This window comes from Leptosomus discolor, chromosome 18 (assembly GCF_034619465.1).
Source record: "Leptosomus discolor isolate bLepDis1 chromosome 18, bLepDis1.hap2, whole genome shotgun sequence".
Taxonomy (NCBI): domain Eukaryota; kingdom Metazoa; phylum Chordata; class Aves; order Leptosomiformes; family Leptosomidae; genus Leptosomus; species Leptosomus discolor.
Window position 1 is genome coordinate 5,274,347 of NC_141408.1, and position 17,338 is coordinate 5,291,684.

The 17,338-nt window shown below is 43.7% G+C and overlaps 1 protein-coding gene across 1 annotated transcript in view; it reads right to left on the bottom strand.

Annotated features, from left to right (window-relative positions):
• The window catches only part of CASTOR2 (cytosolic arginine sensor for mTORC1 subunit 2), a 122,868-nt gene that overhangs the window by 52,258 nt on the left and 53,272 nt on the right, over positions 1-17,338 (bottom strand). The window contains exon 2 of the mRNA XM_086475288.1: positions 4,733-4,803. Within this exon, the coding sequence (XP_086331414.1) occupies positions 4,733-4,803 (71 nt within the window). The remainder of the gene's footprint in view (positions 1-4,732; positions 4,804-17,338) is intronic.

The window sequence follows — 17,338 nt, forward strand, 5'->3', positions numbered from 1 at the left end:
GGGGTAGCAACAGGCTAGGGGGTGTCCTCCCAAGGGAGAAAGAAGCCTTCAAACCCATTTGCTGCCCTGTAAGAGGTCTCAAAAAGGGAGACTCTCATTCCATCATAAATAGGGCGGAAACTCAAAAAGTAGGACTTGTTGCCTTCTAGGTGCAAAGAGACTATCTTGCCATAGGAATGATAGTACAGAGGAGCTCCTTTTCCCTCAGCACACAGCCAGGTCCCAGTGATGGTGATTCCAGGAATGCCGTTATCAAACAGTTCAGCTTTGATGCAAGAGATACTGAAACAAAGAAATACCTGAGGGTAAACTGTAGCCATCTCTCACCTCCATGCAAATGGACAAACGTATATGGATGACACTGGATGGGCTCTTCCTTCATTAGGCTTGTAGAGAATAATGGTGGCCGAGGGAGAGTGTTAGCTCTTCATTTCACACTGTGCTGAGTTAGAGAGGTGCTGCACAATGGGAGGTTCGATGGATAGCATTTCATTGAAAGCTACCCAAGCAGAGCTATCGCTAAACCTAGTAGTGGACTTCCAAGACAAAAAAGGATGAATAGGGCAGCAGACAAACCAGCCGGAGAAACCAGGAATAGACAAGGGACAATCAAAACAAACAAAACACCCAAACTGCCCCTTTACCTCCCATAAAAGGCTCTCTGAACATATGGTACAGAAGCTCTGTTGTGACAGCTGGGGGACTGCCACTGGAGGAACATTGTTACCCCCAAAATCCATTATTTTAGTCAGATGGCATCTCCAGGACAGGATTGCAATGTCAGCAACTGCTCCCTGGTGCACATAAACAGCGTTGCTGAGCGCACGGCTATCTCCAGGTATGCTGGCATATGCTTTCCATTCAGGGTGTGAAAGCTAAAACCTTTGATGAACGGAGACTACTGGGACCAGTGAGACCACAGGCTAAAGGCTCTGCTGGTGCAGCTGCCCAGAGATGGAGGGTGTCTGTCCTTGCTGCCCTTTGAAAAAAGTGACAGACTATGCAGAGGGCACAGGGGCTATGGCATATCTGTACCGTGTGCAGGCAGCTCTGCTTTCAGCCAAACCTCGGGAAAAAAGCAAACCAAACTCAAACAAATGTTCCTATATTTCAGGGAGCAGCAGCCACTCAACTTTTCTGCCACGTGCTAGCTGCACAGCAGGTGATAAATGCAAGGATTTTACGTGGCTGCCCAAGCACCCCATAGCCAAGACACTTGTCTTCACACAGGAGGGCCCATGGCCAAACTCCTTCTGCTAATTCATCTCAGTATCAGCCAGGAAAAGAGCTTTCTGCGTGCTGTATCCCTGTGTTATTTGCTGAATAAAATTCTTCCTCATTAACAGGCCAAAGCCCGAGAAACGGACACTGGAACAAACAAGGTTCTGTGCAGATATAATCCCTACCTCACCACTGGGGAATTAAGGCAAAGAATTAGGCTGTAGCCGTTCCCTTCCAGCATGATGAATGCTTAAGCAGGTTACAGCTTTGCACTGCAGACGTTTTCTGGAGAGAAGAAATAATGACTTCTTTACCAGCCCAATTCACTTGCTACTTTCAGGGAAACAAGCCTGAGGATTATTTTTTGACGAACCAGTTAAGAATGATTACTGCACGTCAGTATGCTCGAAGTGTTAACCTCAAGGATTGCTGAAAGTGCCAGTATTTCTCCAGTATATTCTTTTCCCTTCAGTGCTGTTTCTGATATGCAGGAGAGGGGGCCTGGCTAAGAGACACCAGCTAACAGGACAATCTTCTCACTGCTGCTGCAGCAAAAATTCGCACAGGTGCCCGAGAAAGAAAAGTCCCAACTTTCCACACAGAAAAGCCTGCCCCTCAGAGACCTGCATTGTTTGTTAAGCAGTGCAAGAACAAAAGTTACCTGGAAAGGAAAAAAAAAATAACTGGACTTGCTACCTAAACTGCTCACCAAAGGTCAAGATCTACCCTGTAATTCATGAGCAACCTGGCATTTTGCTAGTCACGTAAAGATGCCGCTGATGCACTCGAGGCAGACATGATTGCTGCTGTTTTGTGAGAAGGTGGGATTCTGCAATTCTTACAGATTTTGACCCTGTTCAAGCCCATGGGCTGATTACATGCCATACAAAGGCCAACTGAGATTTCTCCTCTTGAAACATTTATAGCCAGACTGTGAGGGGAAGCAGGGAGTGAAGCAGAGCCCTTTCACTGTTACAAGCCATCCTAGATGGTAGATCCTGAATTCCTCTAGACCCTGAAAAGCTTACGGCACATGGAAACGAGGAACAGGGATGGAGCAACAGTGCAGACTGTGGTCAGGGCTAACCCTGAGATGAAGCTTTGGTTGTAGTGTTCACAATTCAGAAAGAAGAGCACGGACACAAACCCAAAGGGCATGGGCATTCTGTTAGGAGAGTTAGCAACATGCAGAGCATGCAAGTCTTGCCAGCAGTTCATCACTTACTAGCAAAAAGCAAAGGAAAGGTGATGAAGCTGCCAGCTCCATGACACTACTACCCATGCTGGGTTTTGCACCTGGCTCCTATGCCATGCCGTAGTAGACGATGGCCTTCACACGCTCCTTCCTTCCCCTGCATTGCCTGGAAGATCATCTTGTCTCCTGCGAAGTCCTGCTTTAACACCTCAGCTGCATGCAGAGCACTTTTTTTTTTTAAAAAAGGCATATTATGTGCTGCCAAAACCATGGCCCGACGGAAGCTACATGGGTATTATAACTACCAGCAATAAATTCATGTGCCTATGAGAGCCAAGGTAACAAAGTCAAAAGGGTCCAAGCAGAGAGGACTGCTGCTTTGAAGTGCAGCAGCACTGCCTGGTTCACAGAGATAACCCGGGGCACTAGTGGGACATGCAGCTCCTCGAGGACAACGCTGGTCTGGTGAGACCTGGGATACGCTCCAAGTATAACCAGCAGCACACAGAGTGCAACGCAATCCCCCGCTACTGATGAGCAAAACCACTGCTTGAGCTTCCCTTTCTTTTGAGCTGGAACAACTTCCAGGGAGGTAAGTAGCAGCATGGCTGCTAGGGGCTGTATGGGGGTGGTTGCAATCCAAACTTGCCACCAGTGACAGAATTGAGGAACCTGGCTTGTGCCAGCTGGGCAGAAAAATGAGTGCCATGGACACCACAGACACAGATGTGATGCTGGAGATGAGCATGCCCCTAGCATGGCAAATCTGCAGGGACAGCACAGTTCAGTGATGCAGACTCCCTCCTGAGAATGGGATCTCCAGGTTTTTTGCTCTGCCATGGCTGTGGCCCTTGGAAAAAAAACGCCTTTTCCTCCTTTGGTGACTTCTCTCTCAAAATGAAGCTCTTAGAGGGAGTCTTTGCATCCTACTATTGTGACAAAACCAAATTTGAATTGATTTTACCCAGCTGCCACCAACAATAAAAAAGCTGATACTGATAGTAGTAAAAAAATTTTTGTGCATACGCCCCTTGAGCAAAGGCAACAAGGGACGTTCTGGCAGCAGAATCATATTCACCTCCTCTTTTGGGAGCAAAAGCAGAACATGTAACACGCACTTTCAATCAAACCCCACAACTCCCAAATTACAAACAGCAATAGCCGTAAAGATCCATTCACCTATTCTCAACCTAGTAATTATTTTATGAAATTGTTTAGCCTGTTGTAGTGTTCTAAGATGCAATAATTTATTCTACTGTATGTTTATGAGTATTCCTGAAACAGAAAGGGGAATAATTCAGCAATGCTACTGATTATAAAACTTTGACTCTGTACTAAATAGATGCGGTGTAGCTTCTAAGTTTTCTCCTTAGGGTTTGGATATTATGAACCCATTGAATATTAGTGTCACAAGCAGCTACTCGACAGTTAATTCCTATTCAGGAATGAAATCCTCTTTTTTCGTATTTTAATGAATTTTCTCCAAACCTGTAAAACGCGTAGACTTTTAATTCCAGCCACAGAAAGCAGCAACTGAGCAAAAATAATAATAGCTACACAACACTTCCTCATTCCACCACCTCAATAACACGGCTACAAACTAAATCTCCCCACATGATAAACGTTATTACAAACTATTTCCATCCACAACGCCAAACCATTCTCTCCATCAGCACTCGCCCAATGCCAAGCATCCGCAGCTCCCAAGCACATGCCAGCCGCCTTCTTTGACACACAGACGACTCCACCTTTGACACAGGCTGAGACAGACCCTCAGCCACCATGGGCAAAAGTGGCACATTTAGTGCAGAGAGAGCTGGGTGTAAAACAGGCGGATAAATCACAGTAATGAGCCAAAGGAGCTGATTCGCAGCTCCACACCATTGTGATGGTTGCGGCGATGATACGAACGACTCATCTTCAAGTTCTCCTTTTAAAGAGAGGAGTGGGATGAACAAGCTGGAGACACAAGATGTGGTGTGCTTGTGGAGGTTTGAGGACAATGACCAGCTCATTTTAATACAATGATATACAGATGGTTTTGCTTTTTCAAATACGCTGAAGCTGCTCTTCAAGGCTTGTGTGTGCTCTTCTCCCAGCATTAAAATACATTCATATTCCATGTGTGAAATGCCTTGTATAGCACAGCGGCAGAGACAGTGTGCTTAAGTGATCAAAGCACTTTTCACAGCTGTACTACTGGCACTGACAAACAGACCTGTTTTACAAATGCTTTGGTTTATAATTTCAGTGAGAGATGACATCTTTTCCTCCTCCACCCCCAGGTTGGATACCGAAGTGGCACATGACACTTACCTAGGAAGCCCTCTTCATCCACTATGATGGTGTAGTCCTCTGGGGTTTCTGTGAGGCTGAAGAACTTGCACCTGGCAAAGGCAAACAGCAGGAGAACACGATCAGCCACTGGACTGAGCGGAGCCTGGTCTTCCACCTAAAGCAGAGGTCCCTTCCCACCCAAGCTGTGCCGGAGGAAAGAGTCACTGTCTGATGTTTATGGAGAGGCCTGAGGCATTAACAGACCTGGATTTTATTCCTGGCTCAGCCACTCACGCTGCATGACCCACATTCCCTGCTGCCTGCCTATGCACAATGGATCTGGTTAAACACTTATGATTTTTATGACTTAGTTCTTAGCTACTTTTCTTCATTACCACATCCCTCAAGGCTTCCCGTCACAGCCCAGGACCTGCTCTATGGCACTGACACAGACCAAAAGGCTTTGCTCACTGACTGATCACTCCATTGCCCTCTGGAAGCCTTCCCATGTTTCACACGTGCACCCATCTTCCCTGTTTGCCCACTGAAGTTTCTTGCCTTGTCAAGGTTTGACATCTCATCTCTCAATCAAGCCCCAGTATCTCTTCTTGATGCTTCAGAGGCTTTTCCCCCCAGCAGACAGCACCCCAATTCTCTTTGCTGTTCCTTGCCCCTTCCCTCAGTAGATGCCTCCCTTCCACGGGGAGCTCCAGGTGAAGAGACAAGTGGTGCTGGCCATCAAGCACATGAACACAAAACTGAGCTTTCCCCCCCCAACAATCTCCTATTGCCTCTGTTCTGTGCCATACTCATCTTTTGATACCGCAGGCCACATGCAGCACAGCCTCTCCATCTAATTCAGCACTGAGCACAATGTCACCTCTAACATCAGATACAAAACAAATGTGACATGGGATTCTTCCGCTGTAGACACACAAACAAAAAAAGCCTCAGCCTTAAGGTTTAACACCACATACAGTTGAAAAGTTTTTTTCCCTGACACACCAACATATATACAGCAACATCTACTAATAAAAAACCACACCCAAAACTTTCTCCAGCTTCTATCTAGTTGGTCCCCAGCAAGGGCAGGAAGGTCTACACAACATTTTGCAAACTCACATTCACCTTCAGCAGACCACGCACTTGTGAAGCATGAGCACAGCGCTGGCCAGTTCCCCTGACCCACGCAGGGCTCCTGGTCCCTCCAGGAGCATCCCAGAGCATGTGGACTGTGCCACCCAAGCCATAAGAGAAATTTTTCCCTCTAGGAAGCTAAAATTTGCTACAACAGGAATAGCCTGTATCTGTAAGGACCAAAGAGCAGGATTTCGCAGTTACACTGTAATACTATCAGATTTATCTGAGGCAACCTACAGAAAATACTTTAAATATGGAAAAAGAAAGATTCTTAAGGCCCTGAAATTTCACAAGTTATTCACATATAATTCCTGTGTGGAGCACAGCTCAGCAGGACTCAGCAACCAGGGACTACCAGGGCTCCTCAGCACTGCTGGGCATCTGTGTTCCAAAGTCTTCAGGACTTCTGAAAGCCAGGAACCCCGCACTGGTGGCTCAAGACATCAAAAAATAGAAGTATTCACTTGAGAACCAGACTAAAAACTGGCTTGAGCATTCTTTTGACTAGCTTTGAACAAAGATAGCAGCTATCCCCTTCAAAAACAACAGGGAGAAAAATGAGACGGCTGCTGCCCTCCCCCTCACTTCATCAGAAAAACTGGAAGAGACAACATGCAGCTCTATTAGTGATCTGCCATGTAACCAACAGGATTTCATGTAAATGGAAAGTATTAGACAACCTGCCTTCAGAGACTTGTCCTGTTTTCCTGGAAGCATCCGTCACGACAATCAAGCATGACACTCTCCCTCCTAGCACAGACGTATCACTGTAAAATACAGAAGTGGCCCCACCACAACAGAAACCACAACTTAATTATTTTGTGTCATTGGTAATAGCTACTGTGACAGCCACATTTACGAACTCAACTCTCTCCAGGAATACTGCCAAGAGAAGCAGAAAACGGTAGCAGCCCAAATTTTTTACTCTCACTTCTTAACCGCACAAGGATGCTACCTGTGCGAGGAGTGATCCAAGCTGGGTATAAAGGACTTTCAGGATGCTGCTCCAGGTGGGTCCCAGAAGGTCTAAGTATTTATTATTTAGTGGATGAATTCCCTGGAGAAGACACTGAAATAAAATTCTTTGCTACTACTACCTGACCGAGCCACATGCAGCCTGACTAGGGAGAAGCTAGTGGTCTTAAAGGAGGAAGGATTAATATTTAAAAAAGAAAAAAAAAAAAAGAAAAATCTTCCTTGGTCCGTGATGGTATTTATGGAGGAATTTTGTTCCAGAACAGTAACACACATCTGTGTGCACACATTGACCCCAGCAGACAAAGTATGATTGTGACAGATGCCACTTTCTTAGCACACATCTAGAAGTAATGATATTTATGAAATCACATAATTGCTGGCTCAGAACACATGTCAAAACCTCGCATCTTCATATACCACCTCAAAGCCTAGTCCCCACCTCACCGCAATTCTATAAAAGGTCAGCAGCCTAGAGCCATCTGAACTTGAAAGCAAAGGTTTTTCACCAGCACAGAGAAAACGAGTGGTTCTTGTGGTACACATCTGCTTCATTCAAGCCAATGATACGTTCTTTTTCCCAGGCAAAATCCTAAAATGAAAAACTGGAATTGCAAACATTGTGTGATAAAATACGGCACAGAAAATTTTCTTACCATTACATACTGCCGAGACTCAAGGCCTCACCCTAAAACCTGTGCCTCAGCATAGATATGTGAAGATCTCCTTCCACTATGAGTGCAATTCAAAAATTGTGTCTTGAATCAGTGACAGAAGGAACTCAAGGTCGTATTTGTCTCCCGCACTATACTACACATGCCTCCTCCATTCAAGTGATTCCAACCATTTCTCTTTCTTCTTACATCAGTAATTGATAAGCTGAATGCCAACAGCACCTTTATTATCGCACTGAGGCCAAGAAAGTAAAAGAATTGCCCTTTAATCATTTTGAGACATCAGGCAAACAGTATGTCTCTTAAGTACGTGTGGAAACCGTATATGTAATAAGACAGTATTTTTAGCTTCCTAATAGCCAAACCTTGGATAGATTCTTCTGGATTTCTGCCTTCTTCATGTTTCAGCACATTTCCACTTCAGCACTGTTGCTGACTTCGACTGCCTGACAACATATGTCTTTTTCTGGCAACGCAGCAAATGTAGACCAATCTATTATTAGATTAGATCTTTGAAACTGCAAAGCTTACACTGTGTATGGAAGTAATACCCAAGCTCGCACAGAGCTGGAAAGCATGTGTAGGATGCAGCAACCGCATCATTTCAGTTTGCAAACAGCACTCAAGTCTCCGCAGGAGAAGAAAGCAGGCAGGAAAGCCTAGTGGTTGGCCTCACTTGCAGGTCCACACCAGAAGCGTCTCCTCAAGAAAAACACTTAGACCCAGGTGTGCCTGGATCACAAGGGTGGTAATACTGGAATGGATGTGACTTCCATTGGTTCTGGGTCACACACAAAGCACCTGTGGGAATACTGCTATGGGGTCAGCACAGACAACAGTCTTTAAGGAAGCCTTAAGTCCTATCTTCTCATTTATAAGGAAACTACTTAGTTAATTGTTGCCTCGGCAGGGTAAAGCATTGCAACGCTGTTTGTTCTATGGAAAAGATCCTTCCCAAAATCAGGTGGGCGGCTGGCCTCCCCACACGTCAGAAACCATGGCCAAATGCCATTCAAGAGCAACATAATGCCTAAAAGGCATTCAAATGCAAAGTCTGGAGGTAACACAAAAGTTTGCAAAGAAGCAGTTGAACTGAATGGGAATTAAGAAGCAGCAGCAGAAAGTTGATCTGACTGAATATGAAAAACATAATTTGTTGGGTTTTATTCCAGGCTGTCTTCTCATTTTAGATGAGAAGGGATTTGTATGCTTCACTCTGTACATTATCATGATAATATATACTCTTAGTACAGAAAGACAGTCTCATGCTAATCATCTAATTCTTGGTGATCTTAACTTCTTTGCAGTTTATAAATAATGACAAGAGGTGGATTCTAGTACGACATATTGTGAAATGTATTTAGGAAAGCAGTAAAGAACACTTGTGCTGTTAATGCGTTTTGACATATTTGTGTAACATGTTAAGTACTTTACACCATCTAATTACAAGACTATAGTCAAATGACACTGAAAATTGCAAACAGTGAATGGTTGGTGTTTTCTAAACAGCATATTTGTTTGTTAGCCAAAACACTTTGCATCTTTTTGTTGAGACTGATAAAACACAGCTTAGCCGAACTTCAAAGGCAAAAAAAAAAAGCCCCTTGCAATAGGTGTCAGTTGACTTTCCACTCAATGCTCAGATCATAAAGTGGTGGGTTCACCTTTCTTACAGTAACTTAATTCTGCAGCCTGATATTAGAAGGCTGCTACCATGTTAAAAGGAGCATTACGGTTTGTATGAGCTGTTTAAACGAACTCGGCACTACTGTCCCTACCAAGGGAAAGACTATAAAGATGTGACAGCACTGTTAGAAATGGCTGAAGGACAGCGGCAATATTTCTTCCAGTCGTTAGTTCTACTCAGATCTGGGATGGAGACATCAGCAAATACAATCAGGGAACGCCTAAAGAGTCACTGTGATAGCAGAGTTTGGTTCATTACAGAAAGTTAATAATTTTCAAAAACAACAAAGAAGAAACCTAACAGATTTGTGGCCAAGGAAAGCAAGTATTCATGAAGAGACATAAATTCAGGGAAGTCCTACAGCCTGTGCTATGCTAAAACTTCCAACACGATAACCACGATGGTCTTGTGTCTCGTCTCATCCATAATAGTAATGACAGTTTAGGCTACAGATTACATTGTGTAAAATTAAAAGGGGGGACCTTCAGTCAACCCCTCTCCTTGCTACTTTTGTGTAGCTGAGGAAGTTCTTTAAGTCTTTATTTAGACTTTGAAACAACTGGGAGCAGAACAGAAAAATGATCGGCACTGTGAAGGAACAGAAATCAAGAAAGAACACAAAAAGGATGATGACCTGCAACAGAGAAAATACATAATAAATAGATGTGGATGTGCTGAAGAAGATACTGATCTTAAGTACAGCTTACTGATAAAGCCAGGATACAGGGCAAAAATAAACAAGGATTATTCAAAAAAATGTCAGCTGTGTGTCGACCATATCGGCCTTCATTAAATCAGTATCAAACTGTGGTTCAAGTCTTCATCAGAACAGATCCCTGTGGTCTGGACTGTAAGAGCCCACGCAAATCAAATTACTGCTGCAAATGAAAGATTAGCAGTAGCTTGAAATAATACCAACTAGCAATTCTGATATGATTTCCATTTTTCTGGAGTCAGACTTGGTCAGTCCAGACTTCCCAAGCTGCAGATTAAACAAAGCTACAATATTCAAGAGTTACCCTGCAGCATAACCACAAGAGATATTTTTTTGGTTCTGTAAACACACACTTGGAGTTTATTTTGTATGACTAGCAAAGCCTATGTCACAATGCTTTCACTAGACAAAGCACAGCGTTTGCTGTATTGCTTTCTAAAACTGTTACTTGGGATACTGAAACTTATCTTTCCTTCATTTGTCATGACAGCATTTTTTAAATACTTCCTGAAAAAACAATTAAAAAGCAACATGCAACTTGGCTGGTTTATTCTTCCTCCTTCAACAGACTTCCACTATCATATTCAGGAAGATTCTGTAAGAAAATCTGGTTTATCTCAACTTATGTGTAGAAATAAGTTCTTGCCAAATATGAAGGTAGAAACCAAAACTACACTGAAGTAGTAGTAAGAAAATATAGCACATAAAGAAAATAACGGCCGTTACATTGCTGGAATGGAGTGGAAAGCTCAGCTTACTGAAGGAAACTATATAAGGGAGATGAAAAGGTCTGGGTCCACCTCAGTGCAGCTCCCTCATTAAGCCACTCCATCTGATGAACGTGAATGATGCTGGTTTCACATCCCAGCACGACTGGCACAGACTCTGCAGTGCTTAGCAGAGATGTACTACAGGAAATATAAATGCAGTTTAAGACCATGCAAGTGTTACTGCACTCATCTGTTACTTGTCCACTGAAGGAGCTAAATACAGAGGGGATTTTGTGAACTTGATGAGAACAATACACAAATCAGTGACTTCAGGTGTGGACATAGTGAAGTTAACACATCTGCTACACCCAAGACTTGCCCTGGGCGTGAATCTGTAGAATCATTTACTGACCTGATGTAATTAAAAGTTATTCTTAGCATAGATTTTTCTTCCTGGGCCATAAATTACTTCAAGTGAGCTCTGCTGTGCAATTTTTACTTGGGATGTCACCACTCACCACCTCTATTAGTGAACGAGGCTGAACCAAAAACCTGGATCTGAACTTCTAATCTGGCCTGTGCCCAGATGATACAAGTGCCAGGTGCTTGGCAGGAGTCCTTTCCATCCACATGCTGAGAAAAGTCACCCAGTTACCTCCAAATAGCTCACTTGCACTTTGGGACTCCAGTCTGCAAGGCACCATGTAAGTGTCCTCCATGATAAGGGTGTTCAGGGGTGCAAAGTACAAGGACAGGAGCCTGCAGCAGATCTGCACCCATGCTGCTCCTCACTTCACACAGCCACAGGGCATCATTCTTTAGGTTTTAGTATTCCTGCTGGACATTGGTGCTCATGAGGATTTGGTGGATACAATGCATCTGAAAGCCTATCTGGTGCTCAGAGAGGAAGCAGCCCTTGGTCTAAAAACCCATCAGTTACAGCAAGATAATTTCAATTTTCCTGAAGCAACCTAAAAAACGTATTTAAAAAAAAAATTAAAAGGGAATTTGCTCACCTCTACTTCTCATTCATCATTTTCTTTTGTCTCCTCTGCCATTTTACTTCCCCAAAAGGTGCAACAGAAGTTGCAGGAACAAATTGTTGACAAATCAAAACTAGGAAGTCACTTCTTGTAGCTTCAAGTTGAAACACATCCTTTTAGTTTTAATTGAAATAAAAAATTTCATGCCAGTAATAAACATTTCATGGAAGGCATAAGTGAGTTTAACGTAACTTCATATCTTAATTCCATAAAGAATCTTCACTGGTTAATGCCTACTGCTGGGGAAATGTTTGTTTATCTTGGTGCAGCAAATGACAAGGGGGACAGAAGAATCCAGCAGTCATGACTCAGAGGTGCAGACAGGAACAAGATTCTCCACTAACCTTAAAGGTAACAAAAATATTAGAACACCACAGCATGGAGATAGGTACATGCTCATGCTTCCACTCCTACGTTCTCTCCTCAAGCCTTTGAAACTCTACTGTGTTTCACAGCGTGTATGACTGCCACACACGCCTCACTTACGCTTCCCTGGGAACCACAGGGTTCTCTCTCTGGCCTGCACGTCGCATGCACTGTGACTGCTGCTGTTGGAGCAGGTTTAGCAATCCCATCGCATTTAGTGAGCCACGACAGACCCCACCTTCCTCCTGCGGCCATGCAGATGAGTGGCACAGCACAGTGCTGGCCTTTTCCCATCTTGGAAAACTCATTGTTATCATCTGCTTAAGTAGGGAACAGAGTAAGGCAGGAGAGAAGGCTGGAGTAGGGGAGAAATAAGAGGAAATAAATATATTCGGTAAGGTTTTACTTTCCCAAATACTATTTGAACTTTCTAGATTCATTATGGGCAAGAAATTCAGGTGCCAGACTGCTGATGGAACTAGCCACTTTTCTGCTTGAAAGTAGACATCTTTCCATGCTCTAACTGTTGGAGACAGCAAACAGAGGAGAATTACTAGGCTGTTCATCTTCTGTTATTCTCACAAACTTTGAGAGCTGTTGCTTAATACTGCCTGCGAGGTACTAGTTTTCTTTCCTGTCATCACACAGTAATTCTGAGCCCAAATTCATCAGCACATGGGTGAACATGAACAGAATAGACTCTATCCTTGTCTCTTGACTATATGGAAAAAAGTAGCATGCTTGTTTGTAGGGAAACATGGCCATAAAGTCCTAACAGGTGCTCCTTCTCACTTGAAGTTATTTCCTGTATTTCTTGTAACACAAATTTGGAAACTTGATGTTCTGAGAGAATAATAATTATTAGCTGATTTTGCCTACCTGTCTAGAAGTCAAAATCACCAGGCTGCTCTGATAAGGGCAGGCAGCAGGCGAAGTTACGCCACTGCTACCCTTGCACCTTGGGATTTCTCAGTGCACAGCACACAGCGGTGGCAACTGGGTGCCCGGCTACCACTGTAGTCAGTAACTTTGCAGGGTATTCGGTGGGATGCCTGCTGTTCACCCCAGGACTGTCCCGGGGTGCATTCAGAGCTGTTGGGCATCTGGGTGACAAGCACCAGGCACCTGTCTGGGGCCAGTATGGGTTATTATGGCAAAAGCCTTTTTGCAGCTCTGGTTCTACAGAGCTCAAGGCAAACTGAGCACAGCTCTATTTCTTGATGTTAAAACCAGCTTTAAAAGGCTTGCTGTCAAGCCTCTGCGGAGTATTTAAGAAACAGGCCTTGCAGAGTCATTGGAGCCAATGTGCCTGGAGAGCCCCCCCTGGCTAAGGAGCCCTGCGACCCAGGCCAGGTGTGGAGCAACGCTGTGCATACTGAGACACATTGCGAGAGTCACGAGGTGCCAGACAAGCTCAGACACTCCACTCTTCCCAAGTCAGCATTCATCCTGTGCTGCTGCTTTTTACCAAACGGTACACACGTTTCTACTGATTTAAGTGGTCTTACATAGCTCTATGTAAACACTGATAGGGTGACAATCTGTTTGCACTGCAGGAGAAGCACTGAAGCACGTTTGCAAGAGGCAGGTACAACACCCACTGCTACCCTGACCTAGCAGGCCATCCTGCCAGCTCACAAGTGCTCCTAGGATCCGCTTTCCCCCCTCGCCCCGACCTGTTAATGCAAGTAAGGGCTGATGTTGAGCTTCCAGTAGAAGGAGCTTCCCTCAGCTTGACTACAGCCCTGCTTACAACTTAAAGGAGTTCTACTTGCAATATAAGAAGAAATCAAACGAATTTAAGCCAAAAAGTCTAGTGAATCCTGTCTTCATGAGTTCATGACTTTCTGCTTATTGGGATATATGAGCAAAACCTAGTTGTAGGAATGGATCTTGTGTAGAGTTGGCTTTGGGTCACTAAAGGCTCTACCTTCCCCAAAAGGTAAAGTGCGTAAAGAAAGCAGATTTTTGTTCTGAACATTGAAAACGTGGACGAGTAAATCTTCTTTCTCCAGCCATCACTCTTGACTGACCTGTATCATATTACAGAAACTCAACTTGAGAAAGTGAACTTTCTGGGAGAGACATCTAATTCAAATTTGAATTCGGAAGGATAACAAAACAAAACAAAACCCAACAAACTTGTAATGGCTACAGAAATATAACCAAGAAGTGTCCAGGATTTATTAGCATGGTTTTCTGTGTTTAAAAGAAGCCACAGAAACATTTTTGTCCATGCAATTCACTGAACATAACCCAGTTAGCGGTTTCCACCGACTCTCTTCCTTACTCTTATGACTTTCATCAAACCCAACACTAGCTTCACCCAACACAAAACAGGCAAAAGCCGAGGATATTTTTCTTTATAGAAATCTGCCTTTAACACTGTTATCTGAAAGAACAGCAGTAGTGCGTCTCTATATCACACAAGACTCCAATTAGGACCGTTTCACTCTGTCTGTAGTCAACTTTTCACTGTGGGCTCTGGACACGTTTCTGTAGCTCCTGCCAGGGTGGCGCAGAGCTGCAGAGGACTACCAGGGAGTTGTGCAGTCCTGCAAAGTCAGCAGACTGCTAAAAGACTACTTGCCACTCTCCACGTCAAAGTGAAACACTTGGAGGCTTGGCACTAAGTAAAACGAACAGAAGTCAAGCTAAGGCAGAAGGTGAGCCACAGCACAAGTGAAATGCCAGACCCACACCTCTGTCCGGCAGCCAAAGCAGCACGGTGCCACCCGCACCAGTGACATCAAGAGCCTTGAATACGGACGAGCCCTGGCCGCACTACGCACTAGAGGTGCTGTCTGCGCTACGCTGACGTACTATAACCATTGGTGGGAACCGCCAGAACTATTAACGTGCAGGAAGGGCAAGGACGCCTCCCCTCAGCCCAGAGCACTTTAGGGAGAAGAGAAAACCACCTGCAGGGCCTCTGTGCACATTCTCCTCTGTTAACCTAAACCCCGTATTTAAACAGATTTTCCCCGCTTCTGCCCCTCTCAAAAACTTTTATTAGGAACAACTATGAGAAGGGACTAAGCCCCGAGCAGCATGAAGTGTCACAGCCCTCAGACCCAAGAGATGTGAGAGCAGCCGATAACAAAATATTCAAAAGATAAAGTAGCCTTAGATAACGCGTTCCTCCAATCATTACAACGAGCTACGTGAGGACAGTCACAAAACAGGCTGTAATCACTAAGCCAGATCCTGTTTTAGAAGTGAAAGCACCCTGAGACTGGTTACATTTCCAGCCTCCACACCTGGTGGGATGGGAGCAGCTCCTTCCCACTGTGAAGGCAGGTGGTAACACACCTCACGAGTTACAGGATCCAGCTCCAAAGGCTGCAGGTGCATTTCCACGTGCGAGGAGGTGAACAGGGAAGGTTGTGGCCACTGCTCTTGACCTAAGCCTACCTGGCAGCACGGAAAGCTCTCTTCCCTTTAGGTAACCCCGTAAATTACATCAGGAATTTTTTTAGTCCATTAATTTAGATTGCAATGTCTTTGGATTTACAAATAGGAAAATAAGACAAGACTCTTACCCACTTCAAAAAACTAAACCAAACAAAAAACCAAACCACACCAAAACTGCCAGTTACGTTACCAGCTCCAGACTCTAATCTAACACCCCGCTCTATACTGGTCCTATGGGCCAGCCTATGACTCAGCTTCCATTTGTCATACAGGTCTAAAACCATCCCTGATGAAAAGTACAGGGATACAAAACCAAATCTCATCATATTCTCACTTATTGTACTAACGGGAACTAAACGAGCATCTCAGGCATCACTTTGCTCATGTTTTACTGCTGTTCTTCCTCCAGCTTTCTTTTCTGAACCAATATATCAGAAACAAAGCAACAGAGCAACAGCAAAAATTTTTGAATCCCCAAACTTGCAAAACCAAAATTATTTGCAAAGATGAAACCACTATCTGATGCATAATGCAGTTCTGCCCATCCTAATTTCCTTCTCCAAGCTAATCCGTGCACATTACTTCTTATTCAAGTCCTTTAATTTGCTTCTTTTGGTTTGACACCCCCCTCCACAAAGCATCTTTAACAATACTGTTTACAGTTTTATCATTGTTAATGACAGGAAAATCATTTTTCAAATGTCCATAGAGGGTCCATGACTGTTTACATCAAAATGGCAAAAGCTCTTTGCTTTGGGAGAAAATGCTATAATCAACTCTCGGAGGGAAGTTGGAACAGCAAATGAAAAGGAAGCTTAATTTGTGTGCATTGGAAAAGGATTAATTTATTATCTAACAATTAACAAATTGATCCAGACACACCTTTTCCTCTTCTCTCTTTGCTATCCCAGCCTGCCAGCACTCTTAGAAGCCCATCTATCGTGAGCCAACTTGCCCACACAAGAGATGCAAAAGCAATTCTTTCAATTTGAAATAGCCCATGATTTATTGAAACAGAAGGTAACTGTGCTTTAAAAACTTTTACTTTACAGCAGTAACAGTATCCCCTGATCACTGTCAGAGCTGAACTTATTTCAGCACAAGAAAGAAAGGTGGAGTACAACACAGAATTTTCCTTAACCACAAATTTATCTTCTACAAATCAGAAACCGAACTGAGAAACACGTTACAGATGTGGGTGTGGGACCTAAGGTTTATAGTTGAAAACAAAGCATGACTTAATGTACAACAAAGGCTTGCGAATACATTTTACCAACTGGATCCAGAAGGATTATCCTATGAGGACAGTGCAAATGCTGAGAAAAGAGTAAGCCCTGTTTCCTTTCCCCTTCCAAATCAGCCACTATACATCAGTACTGGCAAGTTTGATTCTCTTTTGTATTACCTCTTTAATGCCCTCTGCTGCAGAATATTGACTTTGAAATCCTACCAACAATAAAATACAATTGAGTTTTTGTAAGTGCAGCGCTGCTGCACATCCAAACCCAAATATTTGGGGTACATAGTAGCTATTATTGTGTTCAGCCAAAAACCAATTATTATTTTGTGGACAGCACTGGAAAACACAGACTGCAGAGCATATGCTTTTTATTTCAAAGATGGGAGAAACCCAGGCTCAACCCAAAGGGGGCAAAAGGTTCTTATGATATTTCTCCAAGATACAAAAGAAGGAGGAAGAAATAGCAAAACTGTTGTGGACTGGAATTGATGAACTTGTTTCCCTGCAGGAACCATAAACACAATTTTCCCAGCATGGGACATAATAGTTCTCCCACAAATTACTAAAATATATTTCCAGTACTCAATATAGAAAGCTAGATGCACAAAAAAATGTTTGCAGCTTCAATGCAGGCAGTAATTGAGAACATGTGTAGCAGGGGGATTGAAGGGGGAGGAAGAG